At 33.2% G+C, this 23,877-nt stretch overlaps 3 protein-coding genes across 9 annotated transcripts; 2 read left to right on the forward strand and 1 right to left on the reverse strand.

The window, feature by feature from the left end:
- The first annotated feature begins 3,629 nt into the window (after positions 1-3,629).
- On the forward strand, positions 3,630-6,351 carry LOC113869106 (protein LOW PSII ACCUMULATION 3, chloroplastic). 3 transcript variants are annotated; one of them, XM_027505252.1, is made up of 9 exons: positions 3,630-3,719; positions 3,850-4,032; positions 4,215-4,262; positions 4,374-4,413; positions 4,508-4,611; positions 5,085-5,277; positions 5,353-5,451; positions 5,686-5,803; positions 6,016-6,351. In XM_027505252.1, exons 1-9 carry the CDS (start codon positions 3,651-3,653, stop codon positions 6,140-6,142), a joined length of 981 nt encoding a protein of 326 aa, XP_027361053.1. In that variant the 5' UTR covers positions 3,630-3,650; the 3' UTR covers positions 6,143-6,351. The 3 variants fall into 3 exon arrangements, with proteins under 3 accessions (XP_027361053.1, XP_027361054.1, XP_027361055.1); XM_027505253.1 differs by having other exon boundaries at positions 4,511-4,611; positions 6,016-6,350; XM_027505254.1 differs by lacking the exons at positions 4,374-4,413; positions 4,508-4,611.
- Positions 6,352-6,925: 574 nt separating this feature from the next.
- Positions 6,926-8,585, forward strand: LOC113869599 (scopoletin glucosyltransferase-like). The gene has a single exon (XM_027506017.1). The coding sequence runs from the start codon at positions 6,998-7,000 to the stop codon at positions 8,447-8,449; it is 1,452 nt and encodes a 483-aa protein (XP_027361818.1). The 5' UTR covers positions 6,926-6,997; the 3' UTR covers positions 8,450-8,585.
- Positions 8,586-9,072: 487 nt separating this feature from the next.
- LOC113868395 (protein ENHANCED DISEASE RESISTANCE 2-like) lies at positions 9,073-22,613 on the reverse strand. Of its 5 annotated transcripts, none has more exons than XM_027503907.1 (22): positions 22,096-22,613; positions 21,786-21,860; positions 20,817-20,870; positions 20,602-20,667; positions 20,284-20,387; positions 19,894-19,961; positions 19,693-19,809; positions 19,493-19,545; positions 19,295-19,395; positions 17,334-17,429; positions 17,069-17,133; positions 16,716-16,787; positions 15,824-15,979; positions 15,383-15,615; positions 15,266-15,305; positions 14,969-15,123; positions 14,780-14,881; positions 13,376-13,420; positions 13,144-13,284; positions 11,020-11,115; positions 10,798-10,899; positions 9,073-9,548 (listed from the first exon to the last, which is right to left on the reverse strand). In XM_027503907.1, exons 1-22 carry the CDS (start codon positions 22,234-22,236, stop codon positions 9,441-9,443), a joined length of 2,190 nt encoding a protein of 729 aa, XP_027359708.1. In that variant the 5' UTR covers positions 22,237-22,613; the 3' UTR covers positions 9,073-9,440. The 5 variants fall into 5 exon arrangements, with proteins under 5 accessions (XP_027359708.1, XP_027359709.1, XP_027359711.1 ...); XM_027503908.1 differs by having other exon boundaries at positions 9,079-9,548; positions 14,969-15,114; positions 15,266-15,284; positions 22,096-22,565; XM_027503906.1 differs by having other exon boundaries at positions 9,082-9,548; positions 22,090-22,608.
- Positions 22,614-23,877: the final 1,264 nt, after the last annotated feature.

Raw genomic sequence — 23,877 nt, forward strand, 5'->3', positions numbered from 1 at the left:
AACTTGTTCTTTGCTTTATAATTATCGTCGTCGACCAATTGTGTCACGTCCCATAAAACATAATAAAAATTGTGTCATTTAACTAAATAGAGGGAATTTGCATGCTATTACGTGACATTCATCTTATATATATGCAACGCAAAGATATCACTTTTTCAATGAAGCGTATATTATAATAATTACAACATTAGATAATGTTTAAGTGCTTAAATAGTATAAATTAAAAGAGTTTAATTTTGAACTACCGTTCAAGATTTCATGCTAACTATCATCTTAATTTTGTGTTTAGACAATTACCCTCAGAGACATGTGATTCTAATGCAATTGACTCGTGTTAAGATAATGTGTTGGTTTTTATAATTTTGGTCAAGTGTTTGATCTGTCAAAAGTTAATATTCCTCGAGAAAATTTGAGACTTAAGTGGTGACATTAGTTGAAAAGTTCATTGGAAAATGAAGTAATTGATTCATCTACTCTGCATTACCGCTGAACCTAATTATAAGCATAGGTGTCTTAATCAGAACCTTATGACCTGTCACTTTACTTTAATTTCAACAAGCCCTTAACCATTTTGTAGACCCTATTATGTACCTCTAATTATTGCACCAACTGATTTAATATTCAATTTTTTAAAAAAAAAAATTTCTATTAATTTATAAAATATGTATTAAATAAAATAATATATTCATTTACTATTTTAAAAATTAAAAATTAAATAATAAATAATTCTAAATTCTATTAAATTTTATACTTATAAATTTTATTGATTATTAAATAAAAAATTATTAATAGTATTTACATTTTTAAAATAAAAAAATATATTATTTAATATACTTTATAAAATAGCAAAAAATCATTTAAAATATTTATAGGAAGATTGATAAAATTATTATTTAATATGATTTATTTAAGGATTAAGAAGATTTACAATATAAATATAAATATTTAAAATTATTCTCTTAACTGTGATTATTATAAATTTCTTATATTTACTTTTTAGCCTATGCCATGATTTGCACACTTCCCAAAATAATTTTACAAAATGAAAAAATAAAAATAAAAATTGCCAGTGTATAACAAAAGGTTAAATGCGGTGTTATTATTATAAATATTCCTAGTGTTATTGCTATAAATATGCTTGCTCTACTAGTTTTGCTATATCTTTCTAACAATTTTTAAAAATTATTTTTATGACTTTATAAAATAAGTATTAAATAAAAAATATATTTATAATAATAAAAAATAGAAGAATTTGAAATTATTCTATTTCTCTGGTTATAAATTGTTGTTCCAAATATAATTTTGTCTCTTGAATTAATTCACCTACAAAAAATTTTCAGTTTCTAAATGCTAGTCTCTTTCTTTAAATAATAGCTTGCTCTTGTTTCCAGTCTTTTTTTTAATGTACAAAAAAAAAGTTAAATTAATCTTTAGTAATAATATTATTTCTTGTTATACAAAAATATAGTTGTAATTGGTTACTCAAATATCCTAGAATTAACTCTTCTGCTTTATCTTATACAAACTCTTCTTCTCTCCTTTCAACTTTTTCATTCTTTCAATATATTTGTTGTTTTTCTTTTTAAAATTTATTTTTAATTTCTTTAAATACATAGTTATTTTTTATTATTAAAAAATTGAATCCAACACATTTTTAAATCTGGTTCATAAATAAAAGAAAATTTAAACAATTTATAAAAATAATAAAATAAAATTTATAAATATAAATTCAAAAATGCTAAAAAGTTTATATAAAATAATAAAAGAAAGTTAAATAATAATTTTTATCTTTTAAATTAATATAATAATTAAATAAAAGTAAAATTATTATAACAAAATAATAATGTTGAAAAAGAATGTGGTAAACTTTGAAAGTATTTTTATTAAATTGTTCATTTTTTTATAATATAGAAATTGACAGGAATTAGACAATTAATATTTTTAATATGGAATAAGATATTTTCATACTAGTGTAAGTCTACAAATTTTTACATTTTGTACCTTTTATTTAATTTATATCTATCAAATTATAATTTATTATATTACTGATTATTAAATATAAGTTAAATGAAATATTCAAATTAAGTGTAAGAGACTACTAAATATTTTTAAACTTATACTAGTGTAAAAAAAATTATTATTTTTAACTAAAAAAATTTGTAGGTTAAAATATTAAAAAAATTTAATAATATTTATTAGTAAAATACATGAATTAACATCAGTCCATAACAACATTCATTAATGATAAAAGATTCTTAAAAATATAATAAGATCTTTCATTTGAAATATGAAGATAGTTGACTTAAGAGTGAGAGTGAGTTGGAAGTCATCTTTAAATCTTGTGCTATGAAATTGAATGTAATTTATGAAAAGCATAAAGTTGGTGGTGGTTGAACTGTAATTGACAGAAGAGTTAAATTATCATTTTTATTTTTTAATTTACTTAAATTATTTTTAATTTAATTTTTATGATCAATTAATATTAATAAAATGATTTATTTGGCATGTTAATTTAAATTTGACGCATTAAATAATAATGTTTCCCATTCTAAAAGATACAGTGTAATTTATAAGAGATTAATTATTAAAATTTGTTCAAAATACTTTTTTATAAAATTTTAAAATTATCATTCATTTTATTTTAAATCTCTATTAATATCTCTCCTCTAACATCTAATATTATTTTGGTTGATAGTTAACATTTAATATGTGATATAAATATTTTTATTAAATATCATTGACGTGTATTAACTATGTGAATTAATGTGATAAGTTTTTAAATAATTTAAGAATTAAAATAATTTTTTATTAAATTAAAATAAAAATAAAAAATTACAAAATTAAAGACTGAACTAATAATTTACTCAACAGATATAAATCGTAGGACTGAAAACCATTCTTGCACCTACAGAGGATGCACGGGTGCTCAAATAATTTATCTAAATAAATTTAATTTAAATTATACATAATTAAAAATATAAAATTAAATTATTTATAATTTATTATTTTATTCTCCAACTTAATTTGTAATTATTTTTAATTTTAATTGTTTAATATTTAATTAAAATTTTATATATACTTAAAAAAAAGTAAAAGTAAAAAGACAAAAAAAAACATTTAAACATAACAAATATATAATGATAATTTATTAGATAAATTTTTTATTTATTAAATATATATTTATAATTAAATGTAATCATTTTATTATTATATATACACATGAAGTTATTTGCAAAATTAACTAGCATATAAAAATACAAATAAAACACAGATAGTTACATTTGTGGCCATGTACCAGCACTTCCCTCCTTCACTTTTGACTAACGTGTTATTTGGTGTAAAAACATTTTTAATTAAATTTATTTTTAATCAACAAAATTATCAACAATACATGAAAATTATTTTAATAAGTTTATAGTTAAGTTTTACTAGAAAAATATTTTGAATTATACAACAACTAAACTTTATCTTACATTCTTTTTTTATGTCTGACCTTTTCTCAATTATATTAAAAAAATATATATATATTTTACTATTTATAATTAGTTCTTAAAAAAATGTTTTTATTTTCTTTTAATGAAAAATGAAAAAAGAACAGGATTATTCTCATATGAATTATACCTGTTGGCATTTATCGGTGCAGGTTGAAAATGGTTATATCCAATACCATCATTCTCTCTAATTCTCCAGTTGGAACACCTTCTATACCAACCTCCACGGTAAGATATTATGGAACACTCTTACCCAATACCCAATTGCCATAAAATTTGATCAGAAACCAAAAAAAAAAAAAGTGTTAAGTTTTCTTATAATTTTGCTCCATATATGATTCCTTTTTTGAATCTCTAGGTTGCCAAGTTGGAAACTTTTTCGCTAAAAAATGATGGGGTTATCAGAATTAGAGGAGTTTCTGCATCTTCAGTGGCACCCAGAAATCGAAAATTAGCATCTTGTTCTGTTTCTGGGGGTGGCAATGCCTCTGTTGGTATTGATGTACCTTTCCCTACTGATTACACCCAGCTTCTGGAACAAGTAAGTGGTTAATTGATCTTAGGTTAATCTTGTGATGTGTGCAACAGTATAAGTAAAATTTACTGAACCAGAAGATTTTTTTTATTAAAAAAGGTGGAATTTATAGTTCTCTATTATGTATACTCAGACAGATGCTAATTGAGCACTGAAATTTGTGTCTTTGTTAATGAATTAACCAACAGGCTAGAGTAGCTGTGGAATTGGCTATGAAGGATAACACTCAGCTAATGGTGAGTTATATCTGATAGTAATTTTATTAGGAATCAAGAATGCAAGTTACACACACTCATGTGAGGAGCTAATCTATTATAGAGCCTGTAATGAACAACAATCTTATACAGGAGATTGAGTTTCCAACAGCTGGACTAGGGTCTGTACCAGGTTCTACACATATTTCAGTTTCCGCTTGGTTTTGAGTTTTATTTATTGTGGTTTAAATCTATGTGCAAATTGATTCATCTCACTCATTGCATGGCAGGTGATGGAGAAGGTGGAATAGAAATGACTGAGAGCATGCAATTGATTCGTGAATTTTGTGACCGCTTCATTAGTTCAGAGAAAGCCTCACGAACAAGAATAGTAATCTTCTTGATTTGAAGCATCATTCTGCTTTATGCCCTTGGCACGTGTTTCTGGAGTAAAAAAGCTTTACTCTACATGTAAAAAATGGTTTTGTCCTCCTTGTGTTTCTTTAACAACTTGGAATTTGATTTTGGTTTATTTTTTTAGCATACAATCAAATTAAATTTCAAGAATCTTGCTCTATAACTCCAACTCAGGGCATATAAACATTAATTATGATCAGTACACCTTAGTGTCAAGATTTAACTCCATGGGGACTATCAATAGTTTGATTGGTCCAAACAGCTCTTACTTTCTTGTTTATGCATGCGATCTCTCCTTTCTTCATATGCATAGTATATCTACGATGCTAGTGCTGTCATTCAAAAGGTTGTCTTGTTCTGTAGAGATGATTATGTGGAAGTTTTTAGTGTCATAATTCAGCTTTATCACTACCAGTTGAAATTGATGCATAACCTTGTAAAAATCAGTTTTTTCCAGAGGCTAGCGAAGTTGACTTTGCCAGACAATCAGCCTTTAGTGGATCTTCTTTTAAGCTGGACTATTTGACAAAGCCTTCATTTTTTGAAGATTTTGGTTTTGTTGAGAAAGTAAAAATGTCAGACAGAGTGAAGACAGGAGATGAACTTTTCTTAGTAGCCTACCCATATTTTAATGTCAATGGTAGATTCTAATACCCTTTGTTTTTGTTGATATAAACAATGAAGGTTTCATGACTACCATTCCATTGTATTTCAGAAATGCTTGTTGTGGAAGAACTTTATAAAGAGGCAGTCTTGAACACTGAACGGAAACTGATTATTTTCAATGGAGAACTCGATCGTATAAGATCTGGGTGTATCCTTTGCCAAATTGTGCAGATTTTTCATATTTGAGCTGATCTACACCAGATCTTACCCAAAATTTGTTAATTCTTTTCTTTCAAAAATAGTTGTTTGGTAAGAACTAGAAAATGAGTTCCTGAAGTAAATAATGTCAAAGATGTGATTCTGGGTAAACAACTTTTGCAACATTTTTCAGTCTCAATCTCCTTGGCTTACTCAGAAAGTAGTTATCCTTGACCGGATCAAGATTATCCACCATTCTTCTACCCAAAACTTGCTGCTCTTACAAAGACCTTCCTGCCTATGATGGAAACCGTGTATTACATTCATAATTTCAAAGGTCGCAATGGAGGAACACTATTCAGGTCTGCTAGCTACTTAACTCCAATCAGTCTAATATGATGGAAGGCCATAATATTGTGGTAACCTGAGAAATATTCAATATGTTGCTTGGAGATGGAAATGGAATTTCTGTTAGTAGCTAGACTTTGGTTTAATAACTGCATATGAAACTTATTTATATTTGTTTGAGTGAACATACCACTTCGGTATTTTGTGTTTATTGCATTTTCCTCAGGTGCTATCCAGGACCCTGGAAGGTCCTTCGAAGAGTGGGGAGTAGTAATAAATATGTTTGTCTACATCAGCAAAACAGTATGCCATCCCTCAAGGAAGTTGCACTTGAGATTCTACCAACAACTTGATATTTCAAGTTATGGTAATGGTATTGTTTCCTCCATGCCATAACTTTGTAAATCCGCTTTGGTCTTTTCTTCAGAGCTACACCATTGTTTATGCCATGAAGACAAGAAACAACTTTCGCATTAACTTCATGTCTATAAAAAACAACTCAGTCTACTTTTTTGTTTCTGATGGAGGAAGATTAATGTAAAGCAAATTTATGGAAAAAAAGGAATTTTATGTTAATATAATTTATAAATTTACTTTATTTTGTGAACATCCACCTCTTTGGAATGAACATGCAAGTTGAATCCATTTGCTGTCTAAGTGTTGAGCTTGAGCATTAAGTAAACGACAGCCTAAGCATAAATTAACCACAAATCATGTCAGTTTCTTGTTCCATGTGGACATCCTATTCGCGAATTACTTGGAAGTGGCACCACCATTATGCCAACATTTAAAGCAATCTAATATAACTAAAATAAAAAGTGTTACTGTATAACCTTCAAAGCTTTCATGGTTTAGTGGAGGGATCAATAATCCTATTTCTATCCAACCTTTCAAGTTTATATAATTCCTGCAAGTGTAACAATGGCCTGTGAAATTGTTCAAGTGATGAGATCAGAGAAAGTAAATGCTGCAACACTTGTGCTACCCTTTCTTGAGCTACCCTCTCTTGACAATGACCCAAAGGTTGAGAAACCAATTCACAAGACCTGTTGTTGGTTCCAATACCTAATAGTCAAATGAAATCAATGTTTTTGTTTTGTTATAAACCCTATTTTCCAATTCTTACCGGTAAGTAAAACCAATCAATCATATTCATCATTTTCCTATAAAATCTCATATACAATACAGCTTTAGTTACAATTAAAACAATGTCTTTTGAAATTTACATATTACCCTTTTTCGGACAAGGCCATATTTTCCCATGCGTAGAGCTATGCAAACGCTTCGCTTCCAGAAACTTCAACGTGACCCTCATCATCTCCTCCAACATCGCCACATTTATTCCTTCTTTTCTTCATCAACACCCTCTCCTCAGAATCGCTCAAATCCCATCGCCACCGTCACAGCCACCGCTACACCATGAAGACCTTAGTCAAGGGCTCGAAAAAATCCTATCGGAATCAACCCGACCCGTTTGTGCCATCATTGACATCATGATGAATTGGTCAGCACATGTTTTCAAGAAATTCCAGATTCCCATGGTGGCCTTCTTCACCTCCGGCGCCTGCTCCACCGCCATGGAGCTCGCTCTTTGGAAAGTCAACCCGTTAGAATTAAAACCCGGTGAGACCCGTTTGCTTCCCGGGTTTCCCCAAGACATGGCGCTCACGTATTCGGACCTCAAACAACGACCTCACCACCCTCCTCCGCCGCCGACGCATCACGGCGGAGCTGGGTTTCCTCCGCCTCCGAGTGGAGCGGGGCAACGAAGGAGGGGACCCCCGAAACACGGGGATCCACCACCGTGGTTGGAGGAGGTTCAAGAAACCGTTGCGTTGATGATCAACACGTGTCATGATCTGGAACATCCATTTATTACTTACATCGCGAACGATATCGGTAAACCGGTCTGGGGTGTTGGACCGCTTTTGCCCGAGCAGTATTGGAAGTCCGCGGGTTCACTTCTACTCGACCGGGATGTTCAATCGAACCGGCAGTCCAGCGTCACGGAAGAAGAAGTGATCCAGTGGTTAGATTCAAAGCCACGTGGATCAGTACTATACGTGTCGTTTGGAAGCGAAGTGGGTCTCAGCGTGGAGGAGTATAAAGAGCTTGCTCAAGCAATGGAGGAGTTGTGTGAGCATGTACCGTTTATATGGGTGCTCCAACCCGGTTCGGGTAGACCCAGTCCAGGAGCTGAAGAAGGGTATTTTCCTCATGGGTTGGATAGTATAGTTGGGAATAAGGGTTTGATAATACGTGGATGGGCACCACAATTGTTGATACTGAGTCACCCTTCAACGGGTGGGTTTTTATCCCATTGTGGCTGGAACTCCACGATGGAAGCTATTGGACGTGGGGTTCCATTCTTGGCCTGGCCCATTAGGGGTGACCAATACCATGACGCCAAGTTGGTGGTGTCCCATCTTAAGGTGGGTTACAAGGTCACTGATGATCTATCGGAGAAGGTAACCAAGGATCATATAGTTATGGGAATCAAGAAGTTGATGGGTGATAAAGAAATGAAGAAGATGGCTGGGATTCTTAGTGCTAAGTTTCAACATGGGTTTCATTCAAGTTCGGTGGCTGCTTTAGATGATTTCAAGGATTATATAAATCAGAGCTTTGTCTGGGGCTCGGCTCCATCAGCATATGTTTGATGTTTCTTCATGCAACGTACTGGCGCTATCCTCTTCCGCCACTATAATGTTACATTACATGTTATTGCTTCAACTAGAATGGATTTAGTTACTTGTCATGACATCATAGTGTTGGCGTACTTTATTAATACTTAACCATTCTCTGATTACTGCCGTGCAACCTAGGGAAATTTACATTTTAAGGAATTGAGTCTATAAGATTCAAATAAAGAAAAATTGAGATCATCTTTTAAGTTTTAAGAAATAAATAACGGCCTTCAACAATCAGAACAGGTTATTCTGCAGATTCCTGTAGTGAAGGCTCTACAACTGCTACCTGAAATCAGGGCAACGCCGTTTCAGATGCCAAAAGGGAGAGAACAAAAACTAATGGGAGAAATTGTCAATGAAATACTGACACCATTCTCATCCAATCATCCAATGTAATCTCATCAAGCACGCATACAACCCTACAGTTTACACCCCCGGGATCATACGCGCAAAAGTCCAATGTGACTCACATTATTATGAAATAGTAAATTACGAACCTTTTGGAGTAGAGAATCTAAGAAATGATAAAGAAACTGTGCATCACTACAAAATGTGGATACAATCTTTGGTGCGAAGTGAGATATAACGAACCAGAAACTCTGTACATTATTACCAAAGCAAATTCCATGACAGGGTGAAAGGACAGAAAATTTTCCCTTTTCTACTTAGTTACTGGGAGTTGCAAAAAAATGTTTAGAACTATATGCTGATACATCATAATCAGATAAAATATATCCGAATATGAATACAATGACCAAATACAGCTTAACCCTTAAATGAACTAAATAACCCCCAAAAAACAAAGGGAAAAAAAAAACGAACAATTTCCTTTTAATATTTAATAGAAAACCCCAATTAGAAAACAATGAACCTACAACCAAGTGAAAAAAAAAATGGTACACGTGCATATTGCCAACAAATGATTATGTATAAAAAACAACAAGAACGACTTAGTCAGTCATCATGATGGCTCCGGATCCAGTTTTGGGACTATGGCAGATTTGAGCTCTAAATGAGAGATTCGAACAGCCCCAATAAGCCTCTCGGGCAACTCATCAGGAGTATTTGCCTGTAAATAATAACAATTTTGTCAAGATTTCACAATACAAACACTAAAACATATCAATGAACAGTCAACCAATTCATAGTAAAAATTAATATTTAAATTTGTCAAGCTTTTATTCAGAAGCAAGTACAACTTTTACCTCTCAAGCACGCATACCAAAGACAGTAATGCCATGATGTATAAAATAAATTTCTTATTTAAAATCCAGTAATACAACCCTCCGCAAACATGATACTCCTGTTAAAAACACATTCTAGGTCGTGGTAGAAAAATCTCCTACATTTAAATTAGGGCCAAGACTTTCACACCAAATTGTGAGGATTTTAGCAAAAATGGCATTTGATTAGGCAAAAGTACATAAAGCAACAAATTTAGCCAGACCAAAATTAGGTAGCTATTATTAACATCGATTGTGAAGAAAGTAAAGCTATTATATTGACCTCATTCATAATTCTGCTTCAAAGTACCATATCATGGCATCCATCCTCCCAATACATATTAGGTAGATTGATGGACACTTGGACACAATAAGTTATCAACCTCAAGTCCTCAACTCAAATAACAACCAAATTCACACCTTTTACTACAAAGTTTGCTATCCACCAAGTCATTTGATTTTTAAAGATTTCCAAACTCTGGTTATTTAAATTTTAATAAAGAACATCATTCACATAATAGTAATGAAACATGTTAGAATTTTTTCTTCTTACCGAATTTAGGTGCAATCAATTTCAGAATATACATACCATTCCCAAATACAAAAGCACAAGCACAAAACCACACGACTTGTAATAACAAAACCTCACAAGGTCTAGAAGCTTTTTTCGTTATAAATATCCATCAATATTGTCAAATTCAAGGAAAATACAATCAAAATTTATCCCAAGGCTATATGTATGTATATGATAGATTTATGCAGAACTAGCTCAATTTGATAGAGTATTTATAATTCCTAGCAATTGGAAGGGTGACAGGTAATGAAATTTGACATAATTCATAAAAACAATAATGCAGATTTGCAGTCAATTAGCAGGTCTATGGAATCTGAAATATTCACAACCAACCAATTTCAACTAAAGTATTATTAGCAAACGTAAAATTAAAGTCATTATGCCTTTACAAAATGAACATGAAAGTTTTGACACTGAATGCTGCAAGAAAACAGGTCTATCCCTATTGTTGCCACTTAAATCATATGACTTGTTTAGATGTTAATTACTAGTATATAAAATATACACCATAGAAAACGCACCTGTACAAGAAAAGCCATATCAACCACCAATGTTGTAATGACACCAATAACCAGCCCCAAAACTCCATTAGCAACAGTAGAAGAACCAATATCAACATCAATCTACAGATAAAAATTTAAAAATCATGGCAGACAAGTTAGGACACACATGATTTCATTAGTAGGAAACTGCTAACAGCAAAAACAAACAAAAGTTAATAAAGAAATTGAATGAAATTTTACTTCTAAATACTTCGGACCACGAATATAGTTGCAATCAACCGCCTTTCCCAGTAAACAAGGAGTACTCCCAACACTCTGCCGTACAATCCATGAGCCCTGCATTTTTAAGTTGGAAAATCAATGAGTGGAAAGAGTAAACTGCAAAACTGTTTACTTGTTTCTCCAGCCTTTAAGGCAACATTACACAAATAGAAGTGGAAAAGAAAGAAAAACAAAAACCATAAAAATAAGTGAAAAAAACTGAACGAAAGTAGTAAAACTAAAAAAATGATAACATTTATAGATTCAGATATGTGGATTGAGCCAGACCAAAATATATGTGCATCAAGTTGGTAGCAGGCAGCAGCATATCAACTTAATAGTTTTAAGGACTGTAAAATTATTCTTGGGAAAAGTGAACTTGGCAATATGATATTTACATATTTGGTTTAAGTTTTAACAAAATATTTCTGGGCCTTATTGATTCCATGGAATTGACATTTTCATGTTATGTTTAACTTTTATTCCCTCAATCAGAGGTGATTAAGTTGCTTTTCCATCGCATGAGAATGGAAGTTATCTAGTAACCAAATTATTTACTTGTACTCCCACTTCTTTCTACCACATTCCTTCTCTTATCATTTGTATTTTGTAAAGCATTCCAAAAATATTAAATGCTAATCATACATTTTTTTTTAACTAAAAATAGCATTCCTAGCCATAGTATTTCCAAGAATGTCCTGGGTATATAATCATATATCTTAAAGAAAACACCTTAGAGTCATGTAACTGACTTGCTATGCATATCAGCCCATGGAGTCTCACAAAAAAATGGAAGTGACAAAACAAAGGAACCTTGTTAGATGGTTAACTTCGTGAATTTTGTTTATAATAAGATGTAATGCAATCCTAAAAAATGTTTAACAAATCACTGTCCTACCTTCATAGGTCTAACTTGTTCTACAATCCAGACCAAAATCAGGCATAGGGTCATCTAACTGTAAACATGAAGCAATAAAAAAATGACATCTAAACTTCTTAAGGAAACTCCACACAGATGCACACCAGTGCTTATACCATAGTTTTCAAACCCACAGTTTAACTTGTAAAATCCTCGTTACCCTCTATAGTTGAACAGTAAAAATTGTCAACTCAAATTAAAATTTGCAGTTGATCAAAGTTTTTGAAAATTGATAAATTCAGTTAGCCTTTATATTTGAGCTAACTTTTTTTGCATTCTTTTGCAATGCTATGTGCAGGCTGAGAGCCGCATCAAACCATTTAGAAAAATATGAAGGAAAAACACTTACAAATAACATTGTAAAATGCTGCTTACTTGTGTAATGTATTATGAATATGCAATTATAAAATTTATAATAAATCTTGTTCTAGACAATGATACTAGTTTCTTTCTTTTTTCTTTTCATATTATGATGCAGACGAAGGGTAGCCCAATTGCTAGAGGCAGAGGCAAACTAAGAAAACTATACGTGAAACAAATTAAGAAGGATGCAGAGGTTAATAATTTGTCTATACACATGATTACCAACAAAACATAACATCATCTAATCCATATAGGTGACCTCGCCAAATAAGAAAAGGCTTGGTTGTTGTTGTATGATGCATTTACAGCAAAAACAAATTATGATATCAAAATCTATATTTTTATTAGTTATTTATCATTTATCAAACTGATAAAAAATTATGAGCTCATCCATTGAGTTTAACCCTCTCTTCTCCAATGCCCCCTGCTCTCAAAAAATAATAACGGCATGTGTTATGTGATTGACAAGCTTTCCTGTAACATATGGTACAAAGCATCTGTAATACTAATGACCATAGGTTATAGTATAATACTTAATCTGAAGGACAGCAGAAAGAAAAATGCTCCTGCTAAAAATCAGATGCCATAAAAGCAACATCCTCAAAATTAACCACATGGAAAATATTTAAAAAAATAGTGAATGCAAGAAACAAATGGCAAAGCACACATACAGCCAGCACACATGCTTTAAACAAAGGATGATACAGTATAACATGCCTGTATAAAGATGTAACTACACAAGAATGATACAGCCATAAAATAAAAAATTAACTGCCAAAGGCATTTGCCTAATTATAACAAAGACAAACTTCAGCAAATACCTGTGGGACTGATGGTATGAGCTTAAACCTGCTGTTTCGAAACTCATCATCACCGTCAACAAAGCGTTGCAAGAGGGATCCAGAAACTAACTCTTTTGTCACATAATAAAATACCATACTATAGTGAGTTGATCCAGGCACCTACAACCAAACAGCATGCATTCATTTACTTCAAACTCTAAGCCTTAGAAGTTTAAAGTTGATTCATAGTCATATGAAGAAAGGAACTCACTTGAAGATTAATAATGATGGAGAAAAATCCTTTTTCTGACGCAATCTACAGACATGAAAGATAGGGACTATTGTCAGCAAAAGCCTAATAAAATAACACAACAATAACAATGTTACAAATTTAAAAAATAGAAATGGGGAAATTAAAGTCACCTCATTGAGGTTTGCACATATAATAACTGATAACCCTCTCATTTAATCAAAGACGTCATCCTCCCCTTATTTACATGTTTTTTTGGTTGCAGGTGTGCAGATTTGTGAATAGAGTTTGGTGGCTATCTTAGTCTGCAGCAAGGTGTTTAAAAAAGAGAGCAGGTGTGGGGTGTTTTAAACCCAGAGAACCTTACAAGGATGACAAGAAGCCATGCAGGACACTGTATTTCAATCCCAGGTTGGAAAGGTATTAAAGCGAAGTTTCTTTTCTTTTCTCACAAACTTTAGTTTTCAAATTGGACAGATGAAGTTTTCAAATTGAATGAGAGCTTTTCGGTTGGGATATTCAATTTTAATGAACTTTAGTTCAATATAAAGAAAATAGAAATACAAGGATAATATCGAAGAGAGGGAGAGGAGGAGGGGTTCGGCTGTATCTTCATACTACATTTTTAATTAAGAGTTAACATGGAATTTCATTAAATTTTCAAACACCATCAAGCTCCATTTCAATTATCAGGGGTTGGTGTTGTTATGTCTCAAATATTGGTATCTGGTGTAGTAAGCACAAACCTCAGGGCAGGAGAATGTAATTTTCTCATAATAACATCAAATGTCATTGACAATCTATGCAAGTAAGAAGAAGCTTGCCATAGGTCTCTAATTTGTTTCACATACCAGAGTAAAGTGATAAACCTACTAATACACCACTGTTACTGAGGTGAATGGAGATGGAATGATGGAAATTAGTCAAATTATTATACTTCAATTATCACTTGGCTATTATGCTTCATACAAAGCGAACCTGCTACAGGATACTCACATTTCGAAGACCTACACCATAGGATAAGGCGAATCCTTCGGGGGATAATATTGTTGCACCCTACTATGCTAAACCAGCAAGGGGGCAGAAGAGAGATTTAGATTGTAATAACCAGGCCCGCCTGGTAAGGACAGTGGGACCAAATGGGGAAGGAATTGAATCAAAGATAAACAGAAGGGGAAAGTAGGGGATATTAGATTCAGTTACTAAGTGAGTTTTGGGGCTTTTGGACAGGGAGGTTTGCATTTCCTTGAAGTTCTACAATGAACCATGTTTTGTTTTCTTGTTTTGCATGCATGGAGTGATTGACCCATGATCTTTGTAATTTGGTTTAGCCTTCTTTTTTTTTTTTGACAAAATACCTAGTTCCAATCACCTACCAATAATCTTCATCATGTAACATCAAACAGACGAAGTTATATTAGTCACCTGGGCTGCACAACCATGACGCCTAGCCACATGGTCCATTCTTTTTGAGTCTTTAAACCAATCAACAGCAACAAGATCCAGCAGATGTTTGCCAGCAGGAACCTTCACAGTTCATCAAAAAGGAATAAAAACATGCACAAACAATGATACGTTTTGATTCAGAAACAGAAAAAAAAAAAACGAGAAGACCTTAGACTTGTCAAAGCAAAAATTCTTGCTTCTGACTCTGAAATTATTGCCATCAGAAATTTTCCAGCAGTCCCGTGCATTATCACGATCGTCTCGGCGTAGATTGCCCGAAAAGGAAGAAGAGTCAATTTCATTTGCCGGTTCTTCTTCCAAGACTTCAGTTCAGGAAAACATTATGAGTAGATTTAATAAGTCTCTGATATGTGCATGCATCTCTGTTTGCAGGTACTTCACGCACATCCTTATAACTATAATACTAATATCATTAAATTAAAAAAAGGTAAAGTAAGCAGCTACCTGTTCTTTTCACATCATTCTCAAGACCAATTTGGTATGCCTGAAATATTAAAATATTAACACCAAGAATTTATGAAGTAAACCTCAAAAGTTTAGATGTGGGAATGCAAATACAACCTCTTGCTCAGATTCCGCTATTTGAAAATCTTCATCTTCATCAGAATATTCATCTATCAAGGCAGAATTTCTGCTTGCAGCATTCATTTGATCAAGAGAAGTAGGATTGACAAAAGAATCATTTGACTTGAGATTCTTCTTTGAAGAAACAGATGTTGAGGACATATTAACCATCACAGGGATTCTTGGAGGAGCATTCCTTTCATCTGTTTGGGCAAACCATTCACGTAAACCTGTAGAGACAAGGAAAAATACATGCATTTTGAAACTCATTGCACAACAGGGCATCCCACAGAAGATAGAGATCCAAAATGCAGAAACCTTTCACTCCTAAACTTCCAATTACAAAAATGAGAGAAAGAGAGAGAAAGATGTATAGAAGAAACAATGATGATTATTCTGTAAGAAAATTGTAAACCACGAAAAAGAAAATCAACTCACCAGCTACACTATTTAACATTTGACGGAGACAATGCTGCTGAAAAGATGACAAGTAACCCACACCCCATCCCTTCAGATCAATCTGCATTAGATGCTGAACTTGTGTCCTGGGCCTCCCATTTCGAGGTTTTAAGGGGGAAATATTAAATCCTCCACCTGTAGAAACCAGCTCTTAGACTTAAAATTTCAATAGAAACATAAAGAAAACTATACATGAGGGCATCAATCAATAAAAATAAAAATTAGTTCTTTAATGAAAACTAGGCATACAAAATGATAAATGACAAAATCAGATTATCATAAAGATTGGTCTTCATTGTAAGTCGACAAAACGCAATGCAAATTATGAACCTACAGTAATTAAAACCTCAATATGCTAAATAACAGAGATCCTGGCTGTAGCATTTCCATACATTTTCCAACCTCCTAACTTTCCTAACCTAAGATTATTAGTCTATCCATTCAAGTGGAGGACATTAAGGTAATTGTTTGTTGGAATAAAATATTCATTTGAAATTAATAGACTGCCAAACTTAGCTCCATTAACTATAGGATTTAAAATTGGGTGGTGTTCATATGCTTGCAACACCATCTTCTTTTTTTATATAAAAAATTAAATGCTGATGCTTAGAGGAAAAGAACTAAAGGGAGGATCCTCCTTAGCAGAAAATTGGAAAAACAACAAAGTCTGAAAAAAACAAGGCTGCCTGATCCACACAAATCAGAAGAGGTACTGCCCTTAAGATAACTGTTGGCAAAACACCAGAGAGGTCATATGCACAATCCAATGACATAATAAGTTGAGGACATTGAGAACCATTGAAAATGTAGATCAATCCCACTCTCTTGAGCTTGAAGGATGGAGTCAGATCTATAAAGAATTGAATCTTACTCTCAATATGTGCCCGAACACACCCTGGCTGTGGACCACAGTTCTCATGTTCCCTAGAGCGAAATAAAACAACTGCAAGAAGAAGAAACATCAACACAAACTACAAAAATAACAAACACAGTAGGATCTTGATAACAAGTACCTAAAGGGTATTAGTTAAGGAGGATTTGATACTCTCTTTGAAATGATCTTAATTACTTTAATCAAAGTATTATATGTTTTTGAATTCCCAGTATAATAAATTATTTAGTTTCACTTAATACTCTCTACTTTTATTTCCTTAGCAAGTGTAAATGTTAGCAAATCCCCTGAGCATGTACTGAAAACTTAGAACCAGGAAAGCAAATTCCTACCGTAACTTCCATCATCATTTCGGCGCCAGTAACGTACATAACAAAGATCACGAGGCCATACAAACCTGCCATGATAAATGCATACAGTTTGGGTCAATACAGTCATTTAACTATTTTACTTTGTGGATGTGCAACCATTTGTTAATCATTTATCCAGCCATAAATCATGCTTTCATATATACAAAAAATAATACATCAAGTTAACTCTAGTGAAACTATAAACTACAAATTACTATAGATGGTATAGAAGTTAGATTATCTTTACATTGGGAACCAGTCAAGCTGAAGTCGGTGATAAAGAATTGCTGTATGCCCATCCACCTCCTCAACTAAACTACCATGTAGGAAAGTGCAATCCCATCTGTAGACATGCAAATCATTAGAGGCAAGCAAAAGTTTTCTGCAGAATCAATATTTAAAGAATTATGGAACATCAAACGTCAGGAACTAAAAAAACTTCCTTCTTTTCTGTATTTCCCCACCCTAATCACTACAGATTAAAAGCATCCTTTACCTGCTCTAGGTCCCCATGAGAAGTTCTACCTGCCATCCGGTAAGTATTCACAAAGTTTAACTTTTGCGTATACGGTGAATGGTTTTAAATTTTAATTTAACTGAACAGATGATAGCTGAGAACAATTTCTGAAACTCACAATATGGTGTCAAGAGTCCAGCTAAGTTTTCCAAAAATTATTCAACAGCCCAATTTATGTTTTCATTCTCTTTGACTCAATTTGTCACACATCCCAGTGCATCAATTGTATTCAGCTCCATATCTATTTCACAACTAGGGAAAAGATAATAGAGGGGTTTCAAACCAATTACGCCTCTGATCTTTAAGTCAAAAAATAAATAATTCGTGCCTCACAATCCTCATCAGACAGAATGGTCTTAATAATGAAAACATATATTTAACAGCAGTGTTTTCCATTTATAATAACAACCATGCCTTAACTCACTAGGTCAGCTCAGTTACATGGATCATAGGACATAATTGAGCTCTGTGGAAACCAAACTTTCAAAAATTTATTCAGATTAAGGTTTTTTCAAATGGTTTTTCACCTTTTTTTTCCTTTTGTTGGTCTTCCTCTACCCTTTTTAATGTAACTATCTTCCACTTGATCCACTTTTCACACCATGGCCCCTATTGTTCATTGAAAAGAACCTCAATACGAGAATCACACCACAAAAGCTAATCATTATAGTTTTTGAATCTCACACTAGAATCTAATTGTAATTGGCCAACTCTTTACCTCACATGACTGAATCATCTTTGGCAAGAGTCTATCATCTTCTCAATAGGTATTACCCCAATTCATAATCCCATATTCTTATCCTATGTTGTTTTCCACTCAAGTTTTCCATTTTAACATTCTTATCTCCCGTTACTCCAACATCCATCGGAAAAAAATTTATTGTTAGTCTTAGAAATAGCACAAAAATATGCAAGTAGCTGTCATCTCCAACAATGCCCCATTCATCACTAGTTATAACATAGCAATGCCTCATTTCTATCCTTGACCAATGTCCCCTAGTTGAAGTCTTAACATTCTGACAATTTAATCCCATTTAGCACCTTAGTTACAAATTAGATGGTCTTGCTTCCAGAGCATTTTACTGTTATTGATAGGATACAAGAGGCATTCCTAGCATTAACAAGAAGGGCACACCTAAGGTGACAAGAATATATTACCACTTTGGGAGCATTGTTTCAGTGCTTTAGGTATGCCTTATGGTTCCTTTGACTTTGACTACACTGTCGAGGACTTAGTAGAAAATGGCCCAGTTTGGATTAGATTCTAGCTTGGGTGAGCATTTCATTTGTAAAACCCTAGTGTTAAGACTTTTCCAAGGCAAGAATACCAAACTCTATTAAGTTGAGAGGTGCTTACGGAAAAATTGGATGAGGGAGTCTCTGAGAAAGTTGAGATAAATAAGTTGATTTTAACTTAAGAGATAAGTTTGATTCATTTACCTCCTTAATTCATTTTATTTTCTTCTCCTATACATACTTGTTAAGAACTTTATCCAAATTGTTTCTATCTAAAAGTAATATTGGATGACATCACAATCTCATAAAGTGTCATGTCTACTCGCTCTCTCATACATCACAACAATATTTCTCCAGAAACAAGAAATATCACAAAGCCCATACATCCTACATGACAACCAAAAATATGCAGAAACAAAAAAAGAAAAACAGTAGTAATTCAGCAGAAAACCTACTCAAACCGTGTACCATCCATGCTCATCACAAGTTCAAAAATTTCCTCACAAGTTGCCTCCACAACACCTACGGCCTTCATAGCTCTACTACAGCTCCTTGGCTACACAAAGAAGCAAATTGAAGATGATTATGTTTTCCAAAATATCCTATGACATGAAGTACACCATGAAAATTAAGAGAGATAGGAAATAACGCACAAGGTAGTCAACATCTTGTGCAACATCAAGAAGTTCTTCAAAAAGACGAAGTCCTGCCAATTCCAGAAAGAAAATCAATTCAGTTTATACAATTACAACATATCCAATCATTTAAACACTAGAGTATATCCCTAGAATAATTTTTTTTTTATGTAATCACAACTGTAAATTGCTCTATCATGTAAACAAATGTAGCAAACCATCTTGACATTGTAAAAGACGCCAATGCTTTCTTGAGAATGCTTGGTTATTGATATTCTGATTTGACAAATCTGAATCTATTTCCCGTGTCCAGTCAAAAACTGATTCCGGAGGACCTGCATCTTTTTAAAAGGAAAAGTTAAACATAGATTATAATAGAGTAATTGCAAGCCCACAAGCTGTAGAGAAACAAAGTAGACCATTTCCAATTGTTGTTCTCCTTAATAAATTTGGGTGAGGTTCATCTTCATCCTCCTGAGCACTGAACCTGGTGATTTAAAACATGTAATGGATGTTATGAATATATGCCCAACAACATTGGTAGCCCACAATATCAACAGTGGATCTATTTGCTCAGCAGTGCAATAAAAATTGCCTAAACAACTAAATCATATTGCAGTATGTCTTAGTCAATTATTTTAGTAGGATCTCCAGAGAATGGAAATTGGAATGAGAGAAAACAATCTGAAGGAAGACAGACATGATTCAACAACAAATGAAACAATAGCACATAAAAAGCAGGTAAACTTTACATATAGTCATCTTATACAAACTGTTGGTGGAAAAAAGCAAAGCACAGAAATACTTACTGGCTTTCACGGTCGGAGGAAGATGCTGTCTTCCCATTGTCCATCCCAGATTTGTACTCGAAAGAAATATATTTGTTACCATTTGATGGTTGTGCTCCCTGATGCTGCATGCATCGAAGTTCAATAGCATCAACTCACACAACATGAAAGCATGTTCTACTAAGATGAATTTACAAAGTAAGATTGCAAAGCATTGTTTCATCCATGTATCAAGAAAATGGTTTTCATGTTTTAAGCCTACATATAAACATCAAGGAATATGGATATTGATTCATATTTTAATAACATAATACGATTTTCCAATCTGATGAAACAGACCTGATCAATGACAAACTCAATTTTTTCCTTCCAGATTAGGGCCTCTTGTATGTTAAATGCTGCCATCTGCCGTAACAACCAGAGTAATAAAAATACTCAGAAACAGTAAGATTATAACATAAAAGGAAAAAAAACAACTGTGGCATAACAGTAATTATGGATAGAGAGGGTATAAATATATGCTGTATACATGAATGTCAAAAAAATCCACTCACCATAATTCGATGGTTTTTTTCTTTCTTGTTGTAAACAGACAAAACATAAACCATCTGCACAAAGGAAATAAATAATCACTGACAAAATTATAGAGACAACAAAATCATTGTTAGGATGGAAAATCTTTTAATAATTTAAAGAAAGTTACATTTAACTACGAATTCAACTGCCAAAACGCAACATGCCACTTCCAAAGTAGCATCTGTGGTCAAATTGTTTTATTCAATTTTACATGAAGGTGAAAAAACATGCTACCAAAATTCTTCACATACTTCCTTCTTTTGATATCATTCACTAAACAAACAAACAAAAAAAAAAAAAGGAAGAATTTCTGACATCTTTACATGATCACTAAGGAAAATCTGGTTACCAGTCCCAGTAGTTGGTGTTGGTGAACACACATACCTTTCATTCTAGTGAATCACTCAGCTTGAAAGGTTTGATTATAAACAAAATGATAGTAATGAACACGATTAATACAAATAATATACTGCCAGTTCATATCATTTTATCCTTAGGGCCTTGTGTGTTTCTCTAATTCAAGGAATAATTTGCATTGTCTACCTACAGTTGGAGTGGGCTTTTTGGTACACAAAGGGCTGTGAATTTTCATGTGTATAAAATTATGTATGTACAGGTGCATTTTTATTTTGTTTTACTAAATGCCATTGGTGTTGACGAATCACCTTTGCATACATTACACATTATAAACCATTCCACAACATCCCTTCGCACCAATAATTCATTAGCCTCCATTCCGTGCATTCAATTTCCTGATCACGTTAAAAGTTGATACATGCAAAACCAAAAGTTCCCTTTCCATGCATACCAAACATAGAATAAGCACAGTCCATGTCAATTGATAATTTCAAGACCAGAAGTCTCACAAAGCACGCATCACTACCAACAAAACAAATGCACGTGTGCATGCGTGCGCGGGTATGTGTGTGTTTCATTGCAGAACTCACGTGTCCGTGATGGGTCTTCAAGCCTCTATCCTCCACTCTACAGTTACCATCAATTAGCAGCGTTTTAATTGGAACCTAATAAAAGCATAAAAAACAGTTCATGTTGTCAAGTTCTCGAGCAGCAAAAAAGTTGAAAAGCAATCTCGCAAATTCCCCATCCCCCCCCCCCCCCCCAAAAAAAAAGGGTAATTCCAGATAGTGAAAATTAATAATCGAACGAAAATTAAAGCAAAAAAAAAAAAAAAAAAAAACTAATCGAAATTTATCTATTAATCCAAAAAATTAAGATAAAAAAAAAACGTACAATCACCTGATTATCCTGCGGTTTCCTCTTGTAATACGCGAGCAGACGCGACTCCAACACGAAGTACCTCATGTGGATGAACGATCGACCGATCTTTCTCCGGCCATACCGAACCATCCACCCTTCGTACACAACCTTCGACGACATCGTTCCACCGGAACGGAAATTCCAAAATTCGTAAACCAAAAACGGACCAAATTGGAAGCGGCACCGGCCAGAAGCTGGAGAAGAATAATCCCTGCTTCGGCGAGATCAGTTGCGAGCTAAGTTACCAGACGCGTCATCGCCGGCGCGAGGATCATGAACCGGCGATTCCACTATGCGTTGGCGAGGTTACGAATCAAAATTAGAATTCCGCATTGGCACTAGCTGCAGTTGTTCTTCCCTAATTTTCGAAACCCTTCCTTTTCTCCTCGGAGTTCGATCGGCGACGATGGATCCGGAAAACGACGAAGTATAAAAGAAACGGTAGAGAGAGAGAGAGAGAGAGAGTGAGAATTTGAAGAAGAGATTCTAAGTAGCGCAAGTGGGAGATCCCACGTAAGTTAGAAAAAAGAGGGGCTGTGACGGAGAGAAGAAAATGACACGTGGAATGAGTTGATTGGGCCGTGTGGGTAAAATGCGTGTTGGCGCCGTGACACTTTGCCTATTTTTGAATAGAGGTGGCGTACTCTCTTTCTAGACCGGACCAGAGCAGATGAGTTTAATCTTAATTACGATTAATTAATTGTTGTTTTAGGAGTACGTGATGAAAAAGGGTATGGGCCCCACGTGATTTTGCTTTTTTGAGATGACGGATATGGCCTTGGATTTGAGAGGGTTTTATATTTGTTTGTATTGGGATTATGGTCATTGTTTTGTCGCACTTGTTTCCCACTCATTTACGCAGTTATATTCACTGTAGTGGGATTAGGAATTCGATTTCATTTATGCGCTCACCACATATTACCCTCACACTCTTCTGCTCACTCAACAAACACTTTTTTATTTCATACCACTTTAATTTTAAAACATTACGTAAAATGTTTTTATTATTAATATGATTATAAAAATTATTATTTTAAAAAAATACATTTGGGAGTGAGATATTATACTTTACTATGGAGATGGTTGATGTTTCTATACAAAAGCTAAAATACAAACTCTACCTACTTTTTTTAACTCGCGCATTTGCACACATGCTGCGTATTGCAATTAGTATTGGTGAAAAGAATAACAATTCTTGTAACAGCTGTGGAGTGATGAGTTTAATTTAGAAGGATAAGATGAAGCATGAATAAATGTGTGTTAGACTCAGTGTTAATGTCAAATTAGTGTTAGCAGTGGTTAAGAAACACATTTGAAGGGATGATTATATATTGATGAATGTTAATTTGATTAAAAGAATAAAATAAAAACGATGGGTTAACATGCCAGACAACGACAGAGATGAAGCAATTATGTGATTCCTCTACGTTGTACCAAAAGGTTATTTAAGAGTTTTTGGCATTTCTATCTTTGCAAAATGAAAGTAGCTTTCCATCGCTTTGTAGAGGCCATCAATGCTGAAAGAAGAAAGGAGGTTAACGATCGTTTTCAAAGACATTATATTATTAACTCTCTTTTTTTTTTTTTTTTCCTTTTAAATTCGGGAACAATAGAATGAAAAAGTAAATAATTTTATAATAAAATATTATTTTGTCATTTTTTAAAAATTATTTCAACGTCATTTCTCAGCCACCTCACCCCTTTTCCACGTAGATTGCCTATTTCATAATATTGAATAAACTTGATCGTCATTTTCTAAAA

Source organism: Abrus precatorius, unplaced genomic scaffold (genome assembly GCF_003935025.1).
Source record: "Abrus precatorius isolate BTA unplaced genomic scaffold, Abrus_2018 Scaffold6, whole genome shotgun sequence".
Lineage (NCBI taxonomy): Eukaryota > Viridiplantae > Streptophyta > Magnoliopsida > Fabales > Fabaceae > Abrus > Abrus precatorius.

Coding starts and splice junctions, on each gene's coding strand:
- LOC113868395 (XM_027503906.1), bottom strand. CDS start 22,236: ATGTCGTCGAAGGTTGTGTACGAAGGGTGGATGGTTCGGTATGGCCGG. Junction 20,668..20,816: donor AAAAAAACCATCGAATTATG/GTGAGTGGATTT, acceptor TTGTTACGGCAG/ATGGCAGCATTTAACATACA. Junction 15,124..15,265: donor GAATGATGTGAAAAGAACAG/GTAGCTGCTTAC, acceptor CCTGAACTGAAG/TCTTGGAAGAAGAACCGGCA.
- LOC113869599 (XM_027506017.1), top strand. CDS start 6,998: ATGTCTTTTGAAATTTACATATTACCCTTTTTCGGACAAGGCCATATT.
- LOC113869106 (XM_027505252.1), top strand. CDS start 3,651: ATGGTTATATCCAATACCATCATTCTCTCTAATTCTCCAGTTGGAACA. Junction 4,033..4,214: donor ACACCCAGCTTCTGGAACAA/GTAAGTGGTTAA, acceptor ATTAACCAACAG/GCTAGAGTAGCTGTGGAATT. Junction 4,263..4,373: donor AGGATAACACTCAGCTAATG/GTGAGTTATATC, acceptor AATCTTATACAG/GAGATTGAGTTTCCAACAGC.